Source organism: Podarcis filfolensis (assembly GCF_964270895.1).
Source record: "Podarcis filfolensis genome assembly, chromosome: 2".
Classification (NCBI taxonomy): Eukaryota; Metazoa; Chordata; class Lepidosauria; order Squamata; family Lacertidae; genus Podarcis; species Podarcis filfolensis.
In genome coordinates, this window is record NC_139605.1 from 33,556,776 (window position 1) to 33,579,423 (window position 22,648).

Here is a 22,648-nt window from a genome sequence, read left to right on the forward strand (position 1 = left end):
TTTTAACTGATGGGAGGAGGAGAGTTTGCCAATGACTGGGTAGCACTGCCAGGTCGGACAGCCTTGCTAGTCTTTGCCGAAATGCAGGACATAATTTAAAGGCCATTAGGGGGAAAATAACTTTTTAAAAAATAATGTTTTCAGAATGGCAAAAGGGGAAAAGACTTTGCAGAATCCAAGGTGTTAGCTGTGGAGGGAAGCCTGGAGAAAGAGTGACTATGATGAGGGCTGCTCTTTAAAAAAAGTGTCTATATCAGGGATGTTGCTGGACTACAACTCCCATCATCCCTGATCACTGGCCATGCTTGTTGGGGTTCATAAGAGTTGGGAGTCCAGAAACATCTGAAAAGCCACAAATCTCCCACCTTGGTCTAGATTAGTTAGAGAAAGGTAAACACTTTTTTAGGGTGTTGCTAAGTTTCAAGAGAATAAACGAGGAGGTGAAGTGCTCACAGTGCTGAGATTGTGGTGGTGAGTTGGTGAGATTGCTGCATTACAGGGAGTTGGACTAAATCAGTGGTTCCCAACCTTTTTTGGGCCATGCCCCACCTAAGCATCTCTAAAATCCTGATCCCCTCCCCCCAGTGACATATAATTTTTATTATTCAAAAAATGAACTATTCATATGGAGGAAGCCTAAAAGGCCATTAACTTGGTCAAAACAAGCTATCAAATTGCCCCCCTGTGGGGCGTGTGCCCCACGTTGGGAACCATGGGACTAGATGATCATCTGGGTCCCATCCAACTCCACAGTTTTATGATTCTAATATGAAAAAGGGTGCCCTTCTTCCATTGCCACTGGTAGCTTACATTGTACAGTGATACCTCAGCTTTCGAATGTAATCCATTCCGGAAGACTGTTTGAGTTCCGAAACGTTCGAAAACCGAAAACTCAATACCCGACAGCTAGCCCTCAGGATCTTGCACTCAGCAGAAGCTGCGTAGCTTGTTTGACTTCTGAGGCGTGTTCGTCAATGGAGACGTTAGAAAACCAAGGTACCACTGTATTTGAATTTGAATTTGTGGTGGTTTCTGGTTCCTTTCCCAACATCAGATAGACTAACACAGTTATGGAAGCTGCCTGGAAGTTCTTAAGTGGAACCATTTCCTCCCCATCCCCCCACCCCAATTTTACTCCATATATTTTTATTATTTTCAGTGAAGAGAATACACCGCTAGATTTGGATGATCATGGTGGCAGAACTTTCCTTAGAGTATTGCTCCATTTAACAATGCACGACTACCCTCCTCTCGTGTCTGGAGCCCTTCAGCTACTCTTTAGGCACTTTAGTCAGAGGCAAGAAGTCCTTCAGGCCTTTAAACAGGTAATTGTAGTGTTCTATACCGTCTACACTTTCACTCTAAATTTGTGTGATGATGCAAGGGTGTTATGCAACTAATGGATTGCAATTCATGTAAGGTCCAACTGCTTGTCACCAGCCAAGATGTGGACAACTACAAGCAGATAAAACAAGATTTGGATCAGTTGAGATCAATTGTGGAAAAATCCGAACTCTGGGTGTACAAAGGCCAGGGACCTGATGAAACGATGGATGTAACAACAGGAGAGAATGAACATAAGAAAAAGGAGGTAAGAATAGCTTTTGTCTTTGTTGCACTGCCAGCGTAACATAGTGGTCAAGAGCAGGAGAGTTCAAATTTCAACTCAGCCAGAAGCTATATACAGTAATGGTGGCTTTGGAGCGAATTGCTTTCTTGCAGTCTTCATTTTGTGTGCTGTCCTTTGCTCCCGAACAATGTCGTTGCCTAACTCTCATGGCTTTTGTGAAGGTTGACTGGGTTGATTAAGATGAATAACATTTCATTGTTGTACACAACCTTAAAAGTATTATATTTTAAACATAAGCTCTAAAAGACTTTAGCAAAGTTATGCTAGAATCATAGTTTTATCATTTTGATTTTCCTCTCTTCTCCTCCCACCCCTCTCTCCATCTTCTTACACCTTTGTTGTTGTTGCTGCTGTTTTCTCTTTCCACAGTTTATGTTTATTCCCCCTGCTCCCAGCCAGTTGTATAGTGGTTCATGTTTGTGCAATATATTATTAAAGCTACATTTACATATTTATTCATTTTTAATTCATGGGAATCCTGAAGACTTCCTCTAAGAGGTTTCTTGGTCTGTTTCCCAGCTTCTTTTAACCCTAAAATCTGATTGTCTCCTTTTTTGTTCCATTCATCATGTTATACATGCCTCCTCTAACCTCCGTCCCCTGTCCCCGGTTCCTATGCCTCAACCACCTCTTCCATAGCTATTCACATTAAACTAAAATTTAGAATAAAAGACCAATAACGCAGTGTACATATGTGTAATATCTCCTCACTGTTTACTTGCAAACAGTACCACTAATCATAATGTGCCTTTAATGTAACTAGTATTTTTTAAAAATGCTGCAGATATACTATTGTGCTGCTATAACATTTATCCATTTAAAGAATTGGGGGGTGGCGGGTGGATATATATGCCTTAGGTAAATAGCACGAGTGTGTGACTTGATAATTTGTGAAGACTCACTATAGAAATACCTGTTAGCATTTCACTCCTCCATAGCTGGATGTGTGATTGTTACATCACATGTCAGTGTTTACTTTCTAGGCTTGGAAAGTGTGAGAACGGAAGTTATCTCTCTTCCACTGTGCTGTACTTTTGTACTTCCTTTCTCTCTCTCTCTCTCTTGGAGAAGAAGTGAGAGGACGCCATAGTTACTTTGTCCTGTATATATTGCTTAATAAATCACTTAGAGTGCTACACTCACACTCCACAGTCGTTTCTGCTATACTCTGCTGAGTGAGCATGCACATGCCTTTTGATATGTGTCGCTGGTGTGCACCGGAACTGATTTGTGAATGTCCCGGGCTACGCTTCATCAGGAAGACGCCCGGAGAGGTCTGTCTTATTCCGGGGGCTGCATGTGCCCCCCAGGCGTGTTCCGACAACACCGCTGTTAAGTTTGTGTTAAAACTGAATATTGGTGAAGAGAGAAAGGTTGGTAAAAGTTTTAAAACTTCTGGAAAGTTTTTGGTGCAAAATAGCTGCTAAAATTTGTGATCTAATGATCACCAGAATTGGGGGTGGGGAGGAGGGGAATGTAATAAATTAATAAATCTTGCTTGTCCCCTAGGAAGGCCACAGCAAATCACGGAAACCCGAAAGCACTAGTAGCTATAATTACAGGGTGGTCAAAGAGGTAAGACTCATCCTTTCCCAGCTGCCCATTACTTTTGCCTTCTTCTTCTTTTCTATGAGTTGAGGAATGCTATGAATATATACCATGCACCTTTTCCTGTCTGAATATGGAATATTCCTTGCCTCCTAGAAGATAATAGGCCGCTGCACACAAAGAGCTCTGTGCGTATACTGGAGCCTTTGTATGCCAAATGAGTTGTTTGATCACGGCACCTGGGTGTATAGTATGTATAATAACTTGGTTTAACTAAATCATTAAAATCTCATAGTGCTATGGACTAGACTAATAAAGTACGGACAGTTAATGTACGTGTTAATGATTTATATAATGCATGCACTAAAATGTACTAAAAAGTGCGAGCTTTAAAATAATCTACACTGGTTTTTAGAAGGAAAGTAAGAAAAACCTTATGCAACATTGTTGTATAATTTCCATGGACAGTCTTTCAGTCTTAACATTAATTCTAGGGTTATATTCAGGGTTGTGTGTGAATGAAAGAAAAGCTACATGAGGTATAAATTAGGCAAAGAATCAACTTTGTCCACAGCATTCTGCATCTTTTGGTCCTTTTGGAAAGGGCAAGGAAGTTGTGTGATGCAAAGAAGGCTTGACCCATATACACTGGAAATAATACTTACTGACATGAGAGTTTTGCCTGGCGTTGTCTAAACCAGCCTCCCCCCCACCCACCCTACAAGTGTTTTGGATTGAATCTCCCATTAACTCCAGTCATCATGGCCAACAGGAGTTGTAGTCTGAAACATCTGGACGGCACCAGAAGACCTGTCATTGTAGCACTAAAAGGCTGACACTCATTTTCCTTGGTAAAGGAAAGCCAAGATACCTTAGCCAGTGCCAGTTTCCTGTACATGCATGGTGCAATACATGTCATCCAAATGTAATTGCTGTGTCAGTTGCATGCAACATGGTGTACGCGTTTTTGTCTTTATCTCCTTAATTTCACTCTGCTTGTTTAATGTTATTCTGTGATCTGTTGAAAGCGAGCTTTTCCTCCAGCCTGTCTGGGGGGGGGGGAACCATTAGTATGTCATCTGGCTCTAAAAGAAATGTGTTTCTGCAGATTTTGCTTCGACTTAGCAAGCTTTGTGTACAAGAAAGCATCTTGGTCAGGAAAAGCCGGAAGCAGCAACAGAGGTTGCTCCGAAACATGGGAGCTCACACTGTGGTCCTGGAGCTCTTACAGATCCCGTATGAGAAAGTGAGGTTTGCATGCATCAGTTACTTTACAATCCATCAACAAACCACTAAAGTGTCTTTAGATCTTCCTAAAAGTTGTCTCTTACAAGTTGCATTGAACATCAAAGAGCAGTTGCTAAATATTCATGTCTTAAGGAATAATTCATTTGTTTGGGGGTTATTGAAGCAGTTTCATACATTAATTATTGCAAGGACGAACGAAATAGGAACTAAGGTTTATATAGTCTTTCCTGGCTGTCTCAAGGAGGCATTGGGCATAACATTACAAAGGTGCCCCCAAGGTTTCTGAGTTTTTCTTGTACAAATTCTTCATAAGTCAGCTGAGGACTTTCCAAGCCTCCTTTTTACTGTGGAAAGACAAATTGAAGCTGTATAGTTCACACAGTGGTCATTATTCCAAGTCACAGCAACAAGTTGGTTTACCTGCTTTAAATGTCCTTATAAAAGGGCAATATGCTATATCTGCTTCCATAATGGTCAGTCAGATGAAGATAATGGAGGCACATGTTGCTGTAGTTCAGAATGGGGGGGCGGGGAGCATATGTATTCCATTTTTAGTCTTGAAGTCCTCTAGTCCACACAAAGAAAAGTATTGTGCTGGAGAAACTGAGAAGGAAGGAGATTTGTGCCTCCTTAGGCAAGGAGTCTGGACTCATAATTTTTTTTTGGGGGGGGGGTAAAGCAGGGGAAGCAAACATAGCAGCCCTACAAGTATTTTAGTTAAGAAGCAGAAAAATAAAAATAATGCAACTAGTTCTGGCTGATATTTCAAGGCATGTTGTTATAGATCATAATCCTAATCTGACACACTGCTTGAGATGTAAAGGTAAAGGACCCCTGACAGTTAAGTCCAGTTGTGAATGACTCTGGGGTTGTGACGCTCATCTCGCTTTACTGACCGAGGGAGCTGACGTTTGTCCGCAGACAGTTTTTCCAGGTCATGTGGCCAGCATGACCAAGCTGCTTCTGGCGAAACTTGAGCAGCGCATGGAAACGCCATTTACCTTCCCACCAGAGCAGTACCTATTTATCTACTTGCACTTTGACGTGCTTTCGAACTGCTAGGTGGGCAGGAGCTGGGACCGAGCAACGGGAGCTCACCCCTTCGCGGGGATTCAAACTGCCGACCTTCTGATCGGCAAGCCCTAGGCTCTGTGGTTTAGACCACAGCGCCATCCACGTCCCCATTTAAACATTACAGAGCCTTTAAAAATCTCTCGCTCTCTCCCCCCCACCCCAATTTATCCCAGTTTGCAGCATGCTTTAAAAAGGGAATGGGAATACTGGTATTTTGAAATTAGAACTGAGCAGACAGGTCAGTTTGCTTAAGCACCTCGTAAATCAATTTAACTTTAATTTATTCTGGAGCACTTGTGCCTTGTTATTCCAGGCTGAAGATACAAGGATGCAGGAGATCATGAAGCTCGCCCATGCATTCCTGCAGAACTTCTGTGCTGGCAACCAACAGAACCAAGCATTGCTCCACAAGCATATAAATCTGTTTCTCAACCCTGGGGTAAGAAGTTAACTGAAAAATATAGAAGAGAATACAAACCTTTTCCTGATTGGGGGCTGTAACCAGAGTTACTTGAGAGTGGAAATCCGCTTTTGGAAAGTAGCTTCCCACACCACACCCCCTGCCCTGCTTACTGCCACCCCCTGTGTTCTCCAAACGCTCTTCTGGGGGCTGCTTCTAGTTTTCCAAGTTGCTTTGTTTAATTTCTTACTAGCCCATCACCACTGCTATGGCATTTCGGCACTTTACAGCTTTTTCATGAGTTTTCCAGATTTTCAGCAGGACTACCATTCATTAGACAGAGTGGGAGAGTCATCTCAGGCAGGTTCTTTAACCCCTAAACTATTTCTGCTGATCTCAGGTGCATGGAGGACAGTGTCCTTTCCCCAGTGTTGTAGTGAGATTGTGCTTCTGTATGTGGAGGGGTGGGGTGGGGGAGGAAATACGTAATAAGTTGGAAGGAATGAGATGTATTGCGTTGTGTACACTAGGCCTGCACAACTTATGCTCCTTATGCACTACAACTTACAGTGCAGCCTGCCTTTTTCTTCTTCTTTCTACTGGTTTGTTGGAACTGCAAAAAAACAGGGAAAGTTGTAGTGTACTGGAAGGCCACAGTACATTGCTGCTAAGTTGCTAATGGCATAGTGTAGGCCTATTGTGGGGGTTTTCTAAGGAAAAAGAGAGTTCAAGCAGTTCAGGGACAGAGGAAAATATCCTCTAAATACTTCTGTGTCAATATGTTCAGAATGCCTGATTTCTGAATCTTCTCTGACCAAACTCGCCTTCCATCAGCTTGCTTTCAGAAGTTTGTCTGTTAGCACTAAATCTACTGTTCTGCTCTAATATGCATTCCCTAAAAGCTTCCAAAGTGTTGTGGTGTCGACTTTGTCAGGATTCACATTTTTCTCTACTACTGTCCCTTTTAATAGATCCTGGAGGCTGTAACGATGCAACATATCTTCATGAATAACTTCCAGCTTTGCAGCGAGATTAATGAGCGGGTGGTTCAGCACTTTGTGCACTGTATTGAAACTCATGGACGGAATGTCCAGTACATTAAGTTCCTGCAGACAATTGTTAAGGCCGAAGGAAAGTTCATTAAGAAGTGCCAGGATATGGTCATGGCTGAGGTGAGAAGGCTGTGTATACATATTTGTGAGCATAAAATCAGCCTGAGGAAAATCCATGCAAAGAGAAACTAGTTGGTGGACAGGCACTGCTGCCTAGGTGTCAGCATTATGAAACTTCAGATTAATTGCGATGGGTTGTCTCCAACAAAGTTGGAATTGAATTATTTGTTTTCTGGCGTTGCACGCAAGCCGTTACTACATAGGTGGGGAAGGATGTATTTATTGCTACCTCAGGAAATATCTGAGCAGTGTACAGTAACATGTATGCAATAACACATGAAGCACAGGTTGTTGTTTTTTTTAAAAAAACGACAAAATGGTTAGCTAATCAGGAATATTTTATTAGGAAGTCTCTCCTTAAAGAAATCTGTGTGTCATCATCACCAATGTCCGGCAGCAAAATGAAAGACTTTTTGATTTAACCCATCATTTCATTATATTAACTAGCTGGTTCTTTTCTGTTTACCCTCAATCTGGTTATGGACTGCTGCTTCCGCAATTTTACTTTTGTTAAAATTGTGTACATTTTAGTTGTGTATGTTTTGAAAGTTTGTAGCTTGCACCAGTCTGGTGCTTTAGTGGTGGCTTATAAATTTAGGAAATAAATAAATAAGCGATCAAAACAAACATCGTAAAGTGCTTTGTACACTGATAGAGTTGTAGAAATCATTAATCTTCAGAGAGAGATAACATGCATGTTGGTGCATATGAAAACTTGCATTACTTTAATTTTCTCTGTTTTTTTATGTTTAATGGGACCATAATGCTATTCTTTTGCCAGCTTGTCAACGCGGGGGAAGATGTCCTTGTTTTCTACAATGACAGGGCCTCTTTTCAGACACTAGTGCAGATGATGAGATCAGAACGGGACAGGATGGATGAAAACAGTGCTCTAATGTATCATATCCATTTAGTTGAGCTGTTGGCTGTTTGCACTGAGGGCAAAAATGTCTACACAGAAATCAAGTGCAATTCTCTCCTCCCTTTGGATGACATTGTTAGGGTGGTGACCCATGAGGACTGCATACCTGAGGTGAGGTTCTGTCCATTGTCCTTTCTTCCCCTTCCTCTCTCATTCATAAGTCTCATCCAAATAACACTCTGGTCACTTTTATCTATCACTCAAATTTAAGGACCTGCTGCTCCCTGACAAGTTTTCTAAGAGGGGCTTATGTAAGTCTGCAGAAGGATTCCAAGTTAGCTCTTAAGTATAGAACTTTATAATAAATTCAAAACCTACCTATAAAACAATCGTTTTGCCGCATTAACCTCACTGTGGTTGTCAGTATCCCTATAATACTGGGGGGAAACTACAGAAGCAGGGTTAAATCCTGTTCACTGCAGATTATTCTTGTTATCAGCAGAACAATTAACCTGATTATTAGAGATAATTAGATGGCAAGCCATTACTAAGGTTTTCTTATCACCTGTGTTTTCCTTTCTGCAGGTTAAGATTGCCTATATAAATTTCCTAAATCATTGCTATGTAGACACAGAAGTTGAAATGAAAGAGATTTATACAAGCAATCATATGTGGAAGCTCTTTGAGAATTTCCTCGTTGACATCTGTAGGGTAAGTGTTTTCAATATTTGGAAATATTTAAAAAGCTGAGTGACACAAAGCACCCATAACTGACTGCTAATCACATCACATCATATAGTTAACACTCATGAAAGTAATATCCTTAGTTGCCTTAGTTTCATACATTTTCATTCATCCATGGCTATAGGATTCAATGATAATGATGATGCATGGCCACAGCTAATGTACAGAGCACATCTGCGCATGCCTTGAAGGCTCTTCACACAGTCAAGGTTCCTAGCACTTTAGTCCTTCTCACTCTTGGGTTGCTTCTAACTATAACAAAATAAAGTATGGCAAATTGAAATTAGGTAGGTGGGGGGGAATTCTTTGTATTCTTGACTCGTCGTCTCTTCGTTAGAATTTGTGGGAACTTCTGCCTTAGTTCATGTTGCTACAGTGTTGTACAAATGATGCCTACAACAAAATGTTGCAGAGTTTATTCTCCCTCCTAAAATGAGTGTTTCTGTTTGGATCTTCAGCTGGCCACTCCCTTTAAGTAGAGAGCATTCTATTCTCTCCCACCTTCACAATCCAATTTCACTTTCTATTCCATGACCACAGAACACGCTGTGTCCTCAACGGGCTGTTTACTTTTGCTGCCTCAGGTTCCCCCGCTTCTTTTTGCAAACCTTGAAGTTCCCTTCAGAACTGAGATATCTCACATTTGTCAGTAGCACAATTTTTACCACAGTCCTGGTATCACTCGTTATTGTCAGGAGTTTGCTGTCAGGAGTAATGTATCACTTGAGTTTATGTCTAGTACAGTCTATGGTATTTCAGGAAGTGCATATCGCAATGATATTAGCTTGCATTTGTCGGGGAATTATCATCATTGTATAGGGTTTTGTTTTTGTTTTTATTCTGTTTTGTTTTAATGTGAATTGTTTTCCAGACTTGCAACAACACCAGTGACAGGAAGCATGCAGATTCTGTATTAGAGAAGTATGTGACTGAAATAGTGATGAGTATAGTTACCACTTTCTTCAGTTCCCCATTCTCAGATCAAAGCACAACTCTGCAGGTAAGAAACCAAGAGGAATCATTTACACCCCCACACACAAAAACATATTTTGTCCTACTATTTACTATTTGCTCCACCTGTGAAGCAGAACAGCATTTGTGCATCAGACTAGAACACCAACTTGAGTTTGAAAACGGTGGTGTCTTCTGATAGTGTTTCTCTGTGGTTAACTTTAAGGCAGTGAACCTTACAAAAGCAGTGAGTCCATTGCTTCGGTCTTTTCTCGTTTCCCTAAAAGTGTGGGGGTGTGGGAGCTTCCTGCTCGTCTCTAGTACTCATTTAGTAGTGCTGGAGTATGGGAAAGTCCCTGAAAAACAGGAACAATTTGACACATTTCCCCTCCATGCAGACTTTGTGCATGTTTCCTGTGATTGCCCCAGGCCCCATGGCTGAGACATGTACTGCTGCCTATCAAGTTGAGCATTCTGTTTCCTATAGTGGGCAACCATATGCTTGTGGGAAACCGACAACCAGCCCAGGGAGGCATTAGCCTTCTCATACTGCTGTTCCCAGCAACTGGTATTCAGAGGCATGCTGAGGTAGAATATTAGCCATAGTTACTAGTAGCCATTGATAACCCTCCGTGAACTTGTCTCGTCCACTTTTTAAGTTGGATGGCTATCACCACATCCTGTAGCAGAAAATTCTGCCTGTTCCAAATCTCCCACTATTCACTTTGGAACCTCCAGATGGTTAAGTGGTCTATAAATAGGGAAAATGTAATTTAGCTTCATTGGATGAGCCCAGTTCTAGTACAGTGGTACTTTGGGTTACAGACGCTTCAGGTTACAGACTCCACTAACCCAGAAATAGTACCTCAGGTTAATAACTTTGCTTCAGGATGAGAACAGAAATCGCACGGCGGCAGTGGGAGGCCCCATTAGCTAAAGTGGTACCTCAGGTTAAGAACAGTTTCAGGTTAAGAAAGGACCTCCAGAACGAAGTAAGTTCTTAACCCGAGGTACCACTGTATTAATGAAAGAGGGGGTGGGGAGGACTTCTCTCTATCCATTTTCTCAACACCTTGCTCCTGGTAAACTGAGAAGCTCCATACATTGTAATATTTGGTGTGAATTTCTCTAGGCCCTTAATCACTTTGATTGTCCTTTTCTACACCTGTCCCAGCGTTATAAAAAAAGATTAGGGCCAACATAAAGTGAACATTCATGGAACGTTTATGTTGACCCGTGCCTCCTAGTCCTGAACAATGTCCTCCTAGGGTGAGGTGGTGCAGATTGATGCAGAAAAATTCAATATCATATTTTATGTAACAAAAAATGAGTCAAATAATATATTTTTTGCTTTATGCATGGCATAACTAATCAATATTATAATAGCAATCAAAAGAACCATTATAGTTAGAAGATAACAAGAATATAATGACTTGAGTAAAAAATGGGGTTTGTATCATTCTGCCCCACCTGCAGGGCACTTTGATACATTGGATGGGGCACTTTGATACAAAGCGTAAATTTTATGAGAATGGTAACTATTTACAAAAATTTAATGAAAAAACAGTTTTTATTGTGAGAGATCATAATCAGCCTTACAATTTGTTACTTAAAATCTAAATAATGTATCAAAACCAAGTGTTTCACACATATCATAGACTTTGTGGTTTTCTTAAAAAACATCAAAACTTGTATTAATCTTTCCTCAAACACTTCTCCATTTAAAAAAAAAGTTGAAAAAACTTTAAAAAGTATAAGAACTCACATTAGATCATAAAAAAATAGTAATTTAAACAAAATTCTTATAAGAAATAAGATAATTACTTAATGTTTAGCTTCTATTGCACATTATATCCACTGAAGTCAATAGAAAAAGTACAAAGAGATGATGTTCGAGATGTGCCCCTTTGAGAAATTTAGTTTTGGCAACTGCAAAACAACATCTTTGAAATCAACGCTTGCCTTATCTTCTACAATGGGGAAGACAAACATACAAGATCTTGTTTTTTTCCTGAGATACAACATTTGAAAATCGGTCATATATATTTAGAAATGACTTTGGCCTCGTAGTAAACAACAGTTTTCTTTCTTTTCAAATTTAATGAGTAGGAAATCTCCAACATTTATATTTTCAGGATTGGGAACATCAAAATTTATATCCTCATCTTTTGGAAAACAGAATAACTAGTTTAGAGATTTCATGCAAACGTGTATATTGGGGCACTACTGTACACTAGCGGGGCACTTTTATACGTATCAATGTGCCCCGCGTCTTAGTGTATCAAAGTGCCCCAATGGGCATTTTCAAAAAACTAACACTTATTAATAAAACCACTGAACTTATTTAAAAACCATGTGTAATCCTGATTACTGAGTGGAATAACTTACCTTTGGTATTTTTAAATCTTAACTAAACGACATAAAACAGCGTTGGAACACTTTTACATTTCACGTACTTTTCTAGTTGGCTGCACTAAAAACACACCTACTCTCATCAAACGCCAACAGCTAACTGGCGGGCAGCGTGGTTGCAACTGTTGCACTCGCACATGTATAGACACATTTTAGTGATGTCACGACACGAATAACGTTTATCGAAATCGAAATGTTGCTGGTGTATCAAGTGTGCCCCGTGCATCAATGTGCCCCGCCTCACCCTGCAGATAATCCCTCAAGACTAATGCGCAGGGGGTGGCAGAAAGCCTCATTCTTCCCCTGTCTTCCTTTGTACCATTTCTTGCACGACTGACTTTTTCCTCCTTCCAGAGAGCTGTGTGGCAGCCTTGACAGCTGCTCATCGGCTCCTGTCACAATAGCAGCGAATGGCTGAATTCAGTGACACTTTAATAGTAGAGGAAACTTTCCAAGTATCTGTCATTAGTCCTCTAAATAGTTTTTCATATGGTGCCTTGTGGGTGGTTTACTATTCTCTACACCCCCACCCTCCACCAAATGCTTCAGTTCTCACATTTTGCAGTGGCTATTGGAAACTCATTCAAAAACATGGCTAGGTTTCTGTTTGGATTTCATTGCATTCTGGGGATTTGAGCAATACTGGCAGATTAGCAATTGGGATGCATCTGCTGGGTATATGCTGATATGCAGCTGCCATAGACACTGTTGTGGATCACTTTGTGCATTGGATGTAGAACCATTTCTATCTAAACCAGAGAGAATTGTGAGAGATATTGCATTTGGAGAGGTTAAATGGAATCAATTTGTCCATGCAACTGTTTTGGGATTCTGCCTGTCAATGGATCCCATAGAAATACAGGGACTTTTTCCACAGTTACGCCAGGAAAATCATTACTGTCCCCATGTTGAAATAGAGAGGAAGATGTGATGTCTTGAAAGTCTATCAACGAGTGCTTGAGCTTAACCTGAAATAACATGGATGGCTGTATTTAAATTGACTTCTCTCTAATGTAACTGACAGTTTTAGTTCCTGTGGGTAATGACTGCTTTTATTTCCTGCCCATGCTCTTTCAAAATACATTTCCCCCTTCTTTTCTCTAATGCATTTTACATACTCTCTCCATATAACAGCAATCAGTCTTTGCCAAACTAAAAGAGGTACTTTTTGGAAGCTCCTGATCTGCTTTAGTTTCTGTGTTAGTGTCACTAACTTCCTTTAGCTAGTTGAGATGCTTAAGATGTAGATAATAGGTATAATAGATATTACTATTTATTAATTGGTTTTTTTTCTACTATTGGTAGGCTTGTCTACACATCCCTGGAAAATCTTCCTTTTGGGGTTGTTAGTCCTTGCTAAAATACAGAGCTTGAACAAAATTACTACTCCTGCTCTACAACACAGTAATTATATTACTGGTTTAGGAAATGTCAGTCATGGGTGAGATTTGGCACAGCAGAGTTCTGATAATCTCGGGGTATCCAGCCTATCCATAGTGGAAAAATATTACAATATATTCCTGTATCTCTTTGTTCCACACCAGTTGGTTATGTTGCTTTCAACCCTGAAGCTAGGAATGTAGATTTTAGAGACATTTAAAATATATAACATATTTTTCTGTGTATAAGACTATATTTTTCCCTGAATTTTTGAAGTTTAAAGTAAGGGGTCATCTTATACACGGATAGTGCATAGTGCATTTTCTTAATTTTGAAAAATCTCTTAATTTTGGAAAAATATGGTAAGTTGTGTTCCAGAACGATCAAAATAAAAATAATTAAGGAACACTTTTAATTGTGCAATAGAGCTTTAATATTTTCTTCATCCTTCCTTAAGTTTTAATAACATTATAGAGCCACCTGCTGGTCAGTTGTAAATTTAATTACTTTTTTTCTCCGTAAATTCTTAAAGAAAAATGTTTTTTCTATCTTTTCCTTTATCAAATTAGCATGTGCTGAGCATATCCTAGTTAAACTTGATCATCAAAATCAGTCACAATCTTTTTACTGTTTTACAATGCATATGTAGCTCAGAAGCTCAATTTGGTTTTGCTTTCAAAGTGTCTTTGGACTCCTGAACAAACCCACTAGTTTGCTTAGCATCCTGACAGACCCCTTAGTTCTCCAAATATAAGAAGAAGCTTTCAGAACTGTTCCCCTGCCTCAGACTTATGCTTGTGTGTGTGCTTGTTTCAGACTCGCCAGCCTGTATTTGTGCAGCTCTTGCAAGGTGTGTTCAGAGTGTATCACTGCAACTGGCTCATGCCTAGCCAAAAAGCGTCAGTGGAAAGCTGTATCAGAGTACTTTCAGATGTAGGTAAGAAAACTGTGTGCATGCATTTAAACATAATCTATGCAACATCTGTTACTTTATATTACATCAGTGCTTATCAGAACATCTGTTGAGTGGCAGCAGAAGTGCTCCAAGGTCCATCTTCTTCCCTTCCCTCCACTATACCTTTTATTGAGACAATTTGTACTGATGAGCCTAGGAGCCTTTTAAGATTTACAGGCCACGTTCTGGGCAATCTCAAATTTTACTGCCCTTAGCAATAATAGCAAGTCCAATAAAATACATAATTTGAACTGTTGTTGGTTACAAAGACAGAGATCAGGCACACAACACACATGAGATATTCAATTTCTAGTTGATTTTTGAGATGTGGCTGGCTTTAGTCCCAAGGCATGTGGGACAATAAGCAGATCTGGAGTACCATCACTTAATAAAGTGGTCCTGAAGTTGCCTGGCAAGCTCTTGTCAGTTTGAAAGAACAAACAGACTTTCTTACTAAACAGATAAATGAGGGATGAAATAACCATGCCCTACTTCGAATAATCTCTATATTTAGATGACACTATTTTGCCATTCTAAACCTTCTACAAATTTTTATGCATACAAGCCATGACTTTTTATTAGGCTGTTTTTGTTTTTGTTTTAACCTTATCACTCAGCTATCCAGGCTGACTTGTCTCTCTTGGTTACTGGTGGATGTTCTTCATAGACCAAAACAGCCCTTCCATGTAATTGCTGCTGTATGCAAAATATACATATGTTCTAGGTACATACAAAATATTTTTCTTTGCCCTTGCTAATACTAAGCATGGCTTCTCATGCGCTGATTAATGTATATCAGTGATGTATATATTGGTGCAATTGATTGGATTTGTCAGCAGATTCAAATCATGTCTATTTCTATTGATTGAGATATATATATATATATATATATATATATATATATATATATATATAAAATGACAGCTGAATTCACAAATACTTGCTCAGGAATTCATTGGCTTAAATCAGCTTCATGCTGGTGTGTAAACTTTGTTGAGTAAATAACTATTTGCTGGTTCCTGAAACTGGTTTGAGGCCACATCCATAATTGGTAAAAGCTGAATTTCATTGTGTGCTATGGATGCATGACCTGACCTGACACAGAAAGATTAGGTCAGGGGTCAACAAACTTTTTCAGCAGGGGGCCGGTCCACTGTCTCCCAGACCTTGTGGGGGGCCGGACTATATTTTGAAAAAAAATATATGAACGAATTACTATGCCCCACAAAATGAGATGCATTTTAAATAAAAGCACACATTCTACTCATGTAAAAACACCAGAGAGGCCCCACAAATAACCCAGAGATGCATTTTAAATGAAAGGATACATTCTACTCATGTAAAAACATGCTGATTTCTGGACCGCCCGCAGGCCAGATTTAGAAGGCGATTGGGCCGGATCTGGCCCCCAGGCCTTCGTTTGCCTACCCGTGGATAAGGTTCTGAAATCCAAAATTGAGAAGATGTGGAAGGAGACCTCCTCTGCTCTTCCCACAATTTTGTAAAAGTGTATATATCTGGCTGATGTTTGCATTTTTGGTTTTGGCAAAAATATTAACATTCTCCAACTTGCTACATATGTGGTACTTGGGGTGCTTTGCCAGCAGTGCAGATATGTGCTGTTCATTCTGCATACTGAAAACTGCTTCACATCCTTAGCCTATGGTTGTTCCTACCACAAGGTACTGCCAAGGGGCCATGCTTTTCTGTATAACTGAACTGTGTTTAATATACAATTGTGCATATATTCTTTTTAACTTTAACATGACTCGTGTAGAAGAATGAGATGGTTATAAAGCATTCTTAAGAAATTAAGTAGAATAAAGGAACTTTAATAGCTAGAACAGTTCATTACCATGGTAATGCACAAATATGCTTGTGGACATTTACGTGCATAATACAGTTTTAACACACTGTTCTGTTTCAGTTGATGTGTGTACTAATTGTATGGGTCTGACCAACATAGAATAGAGCAGAGCTATTACTTCCCATGATCTGGGCTCTATGTGTCCATTAAAATAGCCTGAAATTCTAGATGCATCACAGCACTGGCTCGCGTTCAACTTGCGATCAAGATACCTAGACCTGGTCTCTCCCCAGTTCTTGCACCCATTGCTATTATTTTGTACTTAAGATGCAGGAGTTTTCATTATCTCTGCTAAATTCCAATTCCAGTTCCAGCTGTTAAGATCATTTTGAATCATGATTCTGTCATCTTTGATGTTGGCTTCCCCTCCCAGCTTTGGGTCATAGGGAAATTTGATAAGCCACCCCCTATACATCCTTGTCCAAGTCATTAAAATGTTGAACAGAAAGTTCAGGGTACTGTAGTGGAGAGAACAGGTCAGAAAATCCAATTACACATGGAGCCTTTCATCTGCACAATTTTTGATCCAACCCATGCAACTATTTCATAGTGTGCTACAACAATGTGTGTGTGATTACACAGTGTAAAAACAGTATTTGTTTGTTCTACTCACAACAATTCTCCACCTCCCTCCCCTGAGGTGAACAAAATTCCTTGTTGGAACTTGCCATAATACATCTAGATTTTGTCTGATCAATATGAATGAGCACCTTATGAGAAGAAAAATGTTCTGAAATGCACATTCTGTAACATACTGTTGGATCACGGAGACACTTTCATTTGTCTGTTTCAGCAAAGAGCAGAGCAATTGCCATCCCGGTTGACCTGGACAGCCAAGTAAACAACCTCTTCCTGAAATCTCATAACATAGTACAAAAAACAGCAATGAACTGGAGGATGACAGCAAGGAATGCTGCTCGGAGAGATTCGGTGATGGCTGCTTCTAGGGATTACCGCAACATCATTGAGAGATTGCAGGTGGGTACATAGCACAGTGTTCTAAAAGGGTCTTTCTGAACTGGGTAAATGGATAATAAAATGGTAAAAAAGTGATGCACACTGGGACAGAAAAAAATTCCAAATTTCAAAAAATGTTCTATTGGGGTCTGGACTGGCAGTGACTGCCCAGGAATGAGCCCTTGGGATTCTGATAGATAGCTTGATGAAGCTGCAAGAAGGTTAAATTCAGCGTTAGGGGTGATTGGGAAATGGATTGAAAATAAAACTTAAAACTTTTTATAGAAACATATACTGAGACCACACTTTGCATAATGTGTACAGTTTTGTTGCATCACGTCCAACAGGCTATTCTAGTGCTAGAAAAGTTTCGGAAAAGGGCAACCAAACCACTTGGTACTTTTTAGTTAGGAGAAAAGGCAAGTTAAAGGGGATGTGATATAGAGGTGGAAGATGGTGTGGAGAAAATGGCTAGATCTCTCTCATAATACTAGAACTCAGATTCATCCAGTGAACCTGAATGTACTTCTTCGCACAACATGTAGTTAAACTATAGAATTCACTCCATAGAATCAAAGAATTGTAGAATTGGAAGAGATGCAGAGAGTCATCTAGTCCAACCTCTTCAATGCAGGAATCTCAACTAAAGCATCAAAGACTAATAATAATAATAATAATAATAATAATAATAATAATATATTTATACCCTGCCCATCTGGCTGGGTTTCCCCAGTCACTCTGGGCCGCTTCCAACAAAATATTAAAATACAGTAGTCCGTCAAACATTAAAAGCTTCTCTAAACAGGGTTGCCTTCAGATGTCTTCTAAAAGATATCCATCCAACCTCTGCTTAAAATCCTCCCATGAATGTAAAGACGATTAGACGAATTCATAATACTAGAGGATAAGGCTGGTAATTGCTACTGGTCACAATGGCTATGTTCAGTTCTCCCCTGTTGGAGGCAGTACACTTCTATGTATCTGTTGCTGGGAATCAAAAGCAGGAAAAGTGCTGTTGCATTCAGGTCCTGGTTGTGGACATCCCATAGACATAGTTGGCCACTGTGAGAACGGGACACTTGACTTGATGAGCCATTGGCCTGATCCAGCCAGCACTCTTCTCATATTTATTTTTTTAAAGAGTTAGGTTGTATTTACACGGATATGGGAAATGGCATTAGTTGCTTGTGCAAGAGATATTCAAGACAGCATGTCTTGCTTCTGTAAGCCACACATACTTTCATTTACAGGGATGTGTCTTGCACAATGAGCATTGTATTCAATGTAATTCAGACCTGCATAGATAACACATTTAGAAAGCTGTGTGAAGTCCCTCCTCCCACACCACAGTCTAGAAGACACAGACCATTAAATTGGTGGGAATTGTAGCAGTGGGGATGAGGAATATTCAGGGTACCAATCAGCCATGCCTTCTTCCAGGTAATCCATTACATTCCCCACCCCAACAGACACTCTGAGTTTCATGGCCAATGAGCATGTTCATTCATGACCTCTGAAAAGTTCATTTTTTATTTCTTTTTCCAAATCTTTTTAAATATATGTACTTCCTAAAACATTTGGGTTTTCCCCCCAAGCCTGCTTATAGCTTCCTCTTCTGCATAGGTGGTGCTATTTGGGCTAAATAAGGATTGCCACTCAAAACTATGAGTTTCGTATTAGTATATAGGAAAAAATAATTCCTTGAAACAAATGCTTTTGTTAGATGAAAGCTCTGCAAGCTCTGCAAGCTTGCAATATGTTGAAAAGACCTAGCATTCCCAATGACAAGTTCTTCTACTAGTAAGCATCAGACTTACTCCCGTTAGATCTTAGCTCTGTTACATCTTATAAATATATAATCCATTTCATGTGTGTAATCCTTCATATACATTTTGTTCCAGACCTGGTGTGTTGAGAGGGTTCAGTGCTTTCTTTCGTTGTTGTTCAATTTTTTGCAGTGTTTATCTGGATGGTACAAGGTCACATGTCATTTCTTTCCACTGTTCTCAAACTAACCTACGAACCACAGCCATAAATAACTCACAGGGTGCACCCCAGGCTTCCGCCATTAAGTTCCCCTCTGGAGTTGTTTCTCTTCACACAGTTAACAGCAAGGTCTTTTCTCAAATTCAGCCTCTCTTCCACATCTATTCGGCTGCAGGACATTCTATTCCCCCCCCTCACTGCAGTCCTCTGACAACACCCCCATCCAGAAGTGGTCATAGTTAAAGTCCATTCAGCCTCGATTGAGGGAGGAGGGCATAGCAAAACCTCATTAAATTCCATATTGAGCATAAATTAAAAGGCTCCCCCCTCTTTTTCAAAGTGTCAAACAGAGTAACAAAGCAACGACTACACACGTCTCTTTCATTGTGCAGTGGAGGACAAGAAAAAGAAGGACCATTTGGAAACCATAAAGCGCAAAGCACCTTCCTTTCCCAGCTGTTGCAAGGATTCTCAAGCTTCAGAAAAACAGTCAAATACCTTCAGAGAGCCAAGCCCAGTCCTTTCGGCAGCTGATTGATTGCAGCCTATTAGCATATGTCTCTTCAGGAGCACCTCTTGGTTAATGCCAATTGTCCAGATTAAGGAGGAACTAAAGCGCTACCTTGGTTCTCAGTCTTAATCTGTTCTGGAAGTCCGTTCCAAAACCAAGGTGCGTTTTCCCGTAGAAAGTAATGCAGAATGGATTAATCTGTTCCAGGCTTTTAAAAACAACCCCTTAAACAGCAATTTAACATGAATTTTACTATCTAACGAGACCATTGATCCATAAAACGAAAGCAATAAACAATGTACTGCAGTCACACAATCAGTAGCTGAACCGGGTTCCACACAGTCACAAAAACAAAACAAAAAAAGAGCCGCAAAAACAAAAATGCAAAATAAATAGCAAAAACAGACAGACCTCAGCGTAACACTCAAATCAGAAGCGTAACGCTCAAAATGGAGCATATTTGGCTTCCGAAAAATGTTCACAAACCAGAACACTTACTTCCGGGTTTTTCAGTGTTTGGATTCCAAGTTGTTTGAGTACCAAGGCGTTTGAGAACCGAGGTACCACTGTATTCACAAATCATGCCAGTAACAGAGGCTCATCCATGGTAGGGACACACTCCTAGGTCGCTCCTGTTCTGCCTTTCAAGTTGGCAGACATAGGATTACGCGGCACTGCAGGATACAGTGAACTCCCCAGACCCCACTGAGAAGCATCGGAGGATTTATACCACATTTTCTCCCTTTCCCCTATCTGAACTTCTTCACAGACCGCAGAGGGCTGCAAAGAACATGCACCATTGACTCATGGGCGTAGCCAGAAACCCCTTTAAAAAATATTTTAGTCCCTACGAATTTCCCAATGTTAATTTTAAACTGTTATATATCTGCACTTCAGGATATAGTGTCTGCTCTGGAAGATCGCTTGCGCCCGCTTGTCCAGGCTGAGTTGTCTGTATTGGTGGACGTCCTTCATAGACCAGAGCTGCTCTTCCCAGAGAATACAGATGCAAGAAGGAAATGCGAAAGTGGAGGTTTCATCTGCAAGTGAGTGGTGGAGTTGTGTTTACTTAATTCTCTTCCAGTAAATCCTGGTTCTTTTTCCTTTTAGGATGTTGCACCGTATTCTAATCTCAGCTTGTTATCATTTATCTTTGGCGAGATATTTGCAGATTTGCACATGGATCAGGCTGTCAGTAAAAGGTTCTGGATACAGGCAACATCTTTATGATTGAGGAAAACTATACTATACTGCAGGTTCTGTAACAGGAACACTGATCAATGGGCCCCCCCAAAACATGAAGTGCAGCCTCAACAACCTGGATGCAGAGTTATAGTTCACCATATTTCCTGCCATGTGGGCGGTATCAGGACCAGTAAGACAGTTCCATTTTCTCAAGTTCCCAGGATTTCAATGACAAAACTAGACGTGTGACTGCCCTCAAAAACAGCCTTCCCTCCATAATGACTTGTAAGAAAAAAAATGTGTAATGTCATATTAGCGCAGTTCACACATAACTCTTTAAGTGTTAACCATAACATGGCATGAACAAACAAATATGAAGGCTTCCAGAGATATGATCCTGGCTGATTTGCTCCTCCCTGGTCGTTCTACTCCTGTGGTGCACTGAGCTAAGCTGCAGTTTGCCATAGTGTGTCATCTGAACCCAGGCTCGTGGTTTAGCTCTCTCAAAACAAACCATGAGCTGTAACCATGTTTCTTTATCCCTGTGGTCAGCTGTTCATGTCTGTGGTCTGTGATAGCTACACCACAAGTCCAGGATGGGACAACAGGTCAAGCAATCCTACAGCTTAGCACAACACAGCAGTAGGATGATTAGGGATGAGCAAGGTGACTATGATATTCTCCTTGGGAACCAATACGTTTGATCGGTCATGCTAAGCCATGATGAATGAGGTCATTGTCATGTTTGGGGTTTTCTCATTCTCAGAAGTGTGGGGATGCCATGTCTTTTCTATTTGCTAAACTTTATGTGGGATTTGGTGGGGCTGCTGTTTTTGGTAGAAGCCATGCATCTCTTGTAACAGTTCAGCCCTAAGTGCCCAGAAGCTTGCCTTTCTTTAGGTTGTAGTTGTGTTCCTTTGTTCAGTCCTTCAGGACAATTCACAATGAAAGAGTCTGATAACTTTTAGACCAGAAATACTTTTAGAGCGTGAAAATAGGTAAGTGACCCAATAGCTTCCAAAAACAGCACCCCAGAATCACATGGTTCATTTGTCATCAATGAGGACTTACGTTGAATGAAATAACATAACAGCACTTATAGTTTCCTTATTCCATATTTAAAGCAATCTTTATTTTATCATTACACCTTGTAGTCCTTACATATAGGAGAATTGTGAGTCAAAATTATCTTGTTGCGTGACACCTATCACCAGTAACACAGCAAATATAAACAACAGATGAATATGGCATATGCTAGCCAATTTGTTCTCCCTCTTGACCCTTGATTTTAAATAGCCACAAATGCCTTCCTAACCAATTAGAAATTCTAGTACTGAAACAAACTGTGATCAATTGGTTATTTTCAGGTTAATAAAACATACTAAACAGCTGCTGGAGGAAAATGAGGAGAAACTTTGTATTAAAGTATTACAGACACTCAGGGAAATGATGACCAAAGATAGAGGCTATGGAGAGAAGGTACTTTAATTTACCGTATATTATCTTGTCTTTTATTCTGTCTTTCTATTTGCAGTGTAGTAAAAGAAACATCAGTACTGGGTCCTTATCTTTGTCTACTTTCTGCATTGTAAAAACATCTGAAACATTGTTGTGCACAATTGAATTGCTGCTGTTGTTATCATCCCAGGTATTTTTAACATAGGCTTGGGAATACCAAAGTACCTCAAACATACCTTTTTCTTTGCTGTTGAGGATAACCGATCATAGAATGGCTTACTTGGCTTTTTATCACATCATGAATACAG

General features: G+C 40.1%; 1 protein-coding gene across 8 annotated transcripts in view; it reads left to right on the forward strand.

Annotated features, from left to right (window-relative positions):
* The window catches only part of ITPR1 (inositol 1,4,5-trisphosphate receptor type 1), a 199,790-nt gene that overhangs the window by 97,013 nt on the left and 80,129 nt on the right, over window positions 1-22,648 (forward strand). For 7 of the 8 annotated variants that reach the window (XM_083600272.1, XM_083600277.1, XM_083600270.1 and 4 more), the window contains 13 exons: window positions 1,157-1,325; window positions 1,421-1,591; window positions 3,140-3,205; window positions 4,287-4,424; window positions 5,814-5,939; window positions 6,872-7,072; window positions 7,854-8,105; window positions 8,520-8,645; window positions 9,550-9,678; window positions 14,238-14,358; window positions 17,037-17,221; window positions 20,595-20,743; window positions 22,250-22,361. In XM_083600272.1, coding sequence (XP_083456398.1) covers window positions 1,157-1,325; window positions 1,421-1,591; window positions 3,140-3,205; window positions 4,287-4,424; window positions 5,814-5,939; window positions 6,872-7,072; window positions 7,854-8,105; window positions 8,520-8,645; window positions 9,550-9,678; window positions 14,238-14,358; window positions 17,037-17,221; window positions 20,595-20,743; window positions 22,250-22,361 — 1,945 coding nt within the window. The remainder of the gene's footprint in view (window positions 1-1,156; window positions 1,326-1,420; window positions 1,592-3,139; window positions 3,206-4,286; window positions 4,425-5,813; window positions 5,940-6,871; window positions 7,073-7,853; window positions 8,106-8,519; window positions 8,646-9,549; window positions 9,679-14,237; window positions 14,359-17,036; window positions 17,222-20,594; window positions 20,744-22,249; window positions 22,362-22,648) is intronic. The other variant, XM_083600274.1, reaches the window with a different exon arrangement.